Source organism: Mytilus californianus, unplaced genomic scaffold, assembly GCF_021869535.1.
Source record: "Mytilus californianus isolate M0D057914Y unplaced genomic scaffold, xbMytCali1.0.p SCAF_26, whole genome shotgun sequence".
Taxonomy (NCBI): Eukaryota; Metazoa; Mollusca; class Bivalvia; order Mytilida; family Mytilidae; genus Mytilus; species Mytilus californianus.
Window position 1 is genome coordinate 392,392 of NW_026262675.1, and position 2,689 is coordinate 395,080.

General features: G+C 34.0%; 1 protein-coding gene across 1 annotated transcript; it reads right to left on the reverse strand.

The window, feature by feature from the left end:
* Positions 1–1,253: 1,253 nt before the first annotated feature.
* LOC127732745 (toll-like receptor 1) lies at positions 1,254–2,336 on the reverse strand. The gene is made up of 2 exons (XM_052241935.1): positions 1,972–2,336; positions 1,254–1,709 (listed from the first exon to the last, which is right to left on the reverse strand). Exons 1-2 carry the CDS (start codon positions 2,302–2,304, stop codon positions 1,254–1,256), a joined length of 789 nt encoding a protein of 262 aa, XP_052097895.1. The 5' UTR covers positions 2,305–2,336.
* Positions 2,337–2,689: the final 353 nt, after the last annotated feature.

A 2,689-nucleotide genomic window follows, 5' to 3' on the forward strand; every position in this document is an offset into this window, starting at 1 on the left:
ATAAGTAAAATTATGCACTATTGTTGAATTAACTGATTACTAAATATATTGGCAAACAGATAAAAAAATTCATCTCAAAAGTATAAAATTTACCTTCAATCTACATGAGTTATACTTTCTCATATTTCAATATTGTAGTTGTTTAACCCTTGCAGCATATTGTGTTCCAACACAACTTTTCATTCTTCTACCCTCCAACTTTTGAACTTGTGAACTGGAACTTGTTTGCATTTAACACAGCAAAATTTGTGTCATTAGCAAACAGGAATCTAGTTTAAGATAATTAAAAAGATTCCATGTAGAAGGATTTTCTAGAAGGAATAAATTAATTCTGGTATGAATCTTGTGGTAGGAAAATGAATAATCTTATCATATTTTATGTCCAAATTCCCACTTCAGATTTTCAAGACAGAAAAAAATCCATACAGACTTTTAAAATTCCAGCTAGATGGTAGGATTTTGCAAGTGGAGAAAATTAAAAAAATCCAGTCAGAATTTTGTTCATTTTCCATGTCCGCCTACTTTCTATATAGAATCTTTGATTCTAGGTGAATTCCTACTACATTCCTACTAGTGTCTAGGTGGAATCCTACTACTTATTTCGTACGGGTTCATCCCTTCGTAAATTTTACGTTCCTAATGTCATAGCTACAAGCCCGTCCCCTTTTCCCGAATGTGACCTACCGAATTAGACTTATTACCGGGTTTGTACTAACATGAGCAACACGATGGGTGCCACATGTGGAGCAGGATCTGCTTACCCTTCCGGAGCACCTGAGATCACCCCCAGTTTTTGGTGGGGTTCGTGTTGCTCAGTCTTTAGTTTTCTGTGTTGTGTTTTGTGTTCTATTGTTTGTCTGTTTGTCTTTTTCTTTTTTAGCCATGGCGTTGTCAGTTTATTTTCTACTTATGAGATTGAATGTCCCTTTGGTATCTTTCGCCTCTTTTTTAGAAAACTATAAACGATGGGTCAGGACCCTTGAAGAAGCACCCACCTTCCATTTGGGCCACGATACATCATCGAGTTTGTCCTATTTTGTACTGCAGAAACACGATGAGTTAGGTTTTGGGGAAAAGACATACGTGACTGTTAGGTACTTTCTGACCTTCAAAACGTTAAAGATAATGATAATAATAGTGTTAAAAGCTACTAACAATGATTGATTTATCAATCATAAAATTATTGAATGATCATAACAATGAATGAATGATCTTGATAATTTAAAAAAAAAAAGCAAATAAATATATTGATATCACAAAACTGCTACTGGTGGATGACCAAGTGGTTTTTTTAAGCACTTTACGGCGGCTCTCCAAAACAGGTTTTCACCTACGCCTGTTTGGTACCTTATATGAGGTGTACTCTCCAGCAACGTACGCAGTGGACTCGTCATGTGCTTTGAATTAATTGTTTTCAGCATTATTAACAAGAAAACCCCCTTTCCTTGACGTCGTCGCCTTTCCTGAACTACGTCAACTTCCCACTGACACCACTCACTTTTGGCGAAGTTATTTGACATCACAACAACAACTTTCCAACTTTTCTGAAGGTATTTGTCAATATTTCTAGTAATAGGTTTTCCAATATCGAAATCCCTTTGATGAATGCATAGTTTTATTCCCTCATCTTTTTCCATTTTCCGCAAAAAAACGTTTTCCCCATTCTCGATCAGCATCACAGTAGAGAACGAATGCATGATATTCGTAGTTTAAACATTCACCAAATGCAACATGACCTTGTCTGCGATTGTACACAACTCTAAGCAGGTAAACAGTATTCTTTATATTATTCTGACATATCCAAATGCAAAGGATAATGGCTAATATTGATACTCCAAATATAGCCATAGTATATAACGGATTCCATGGATTGCAAATATCATTAGTTGGGTTGTAGCTTTTTAAGTATTGCCCTACTAATTCATTTGGATATCGACATTTGTAACGGTAAGGATAACCAACGATTTTTACTTTGGTTTGCTTAATCCATTCCAAAAACCATTTTTGGTCACATGTACAAGAAAATGGATTGGCTTCTAGATTAATTTGTTCCAATGAATTTAGTAATGTAGACGGCAGAGATGTCTTATTCATGATTGAAATCAAATTAGAACTGAGATCTAGAAATTTCAAGGATGTCATATTACCAAATATTTCACTGCTGTGATCCAAAGTATGTATACTATTGTCATGGAGATTCAGCTTACGTAACTTTCTAAAATTGGTAAGCAAATTTCTTGGTAAATCAATGAGGTCGGTTGAATGTAACAGCAGTGACTCGAGATTATCAAGTGGTTTGAACATGCAATGAAGAATACTTGCATTATTTGGCAAATAATTAAATCCAAGATTCACATAATTTACATTTGGACAGAATCTAAAGATTGTGGAGGGGTTGAATCTTTCTATTAAGTCAAAGCGAAATTTACAGATATGCATTACAATTTTTTTTATAGACGTATTGTTAAACGCAAAATCTTCAATCCGTTTTAATGTATATATCTTTTCTAAATTAATTTGTTTTAATATTTTTAGACTGGAAAATATATTATTGTTTAACACTTCAATTGCAATGCCGCTCAACCGTAAAACCTCGAGTTTAGGCAGACAAATAAAAGACGTTTTATCAATATTCTCGATATTTTTTTCGCTTAAAGACAAAATCTTTAGTATTGGAAATAAACTGTCG

Bases quoted from the DNA above. Each gene is read 5' to 3' on its own strand.
- LOC127732745 (XM_052241935.1), bottom strand. From the start codon at position 2,304: ATGTTCAAACCACTTGATAATCTCGAGTCACTGCTGTTACATTCAACC. The intron at 1,710-1,971 runs GTAAAAATCGTT...GTGAATGTTTAA, and splicing joins AATGGATTAAGCAAACCAAA to ACTACGAATATCATGCATTC.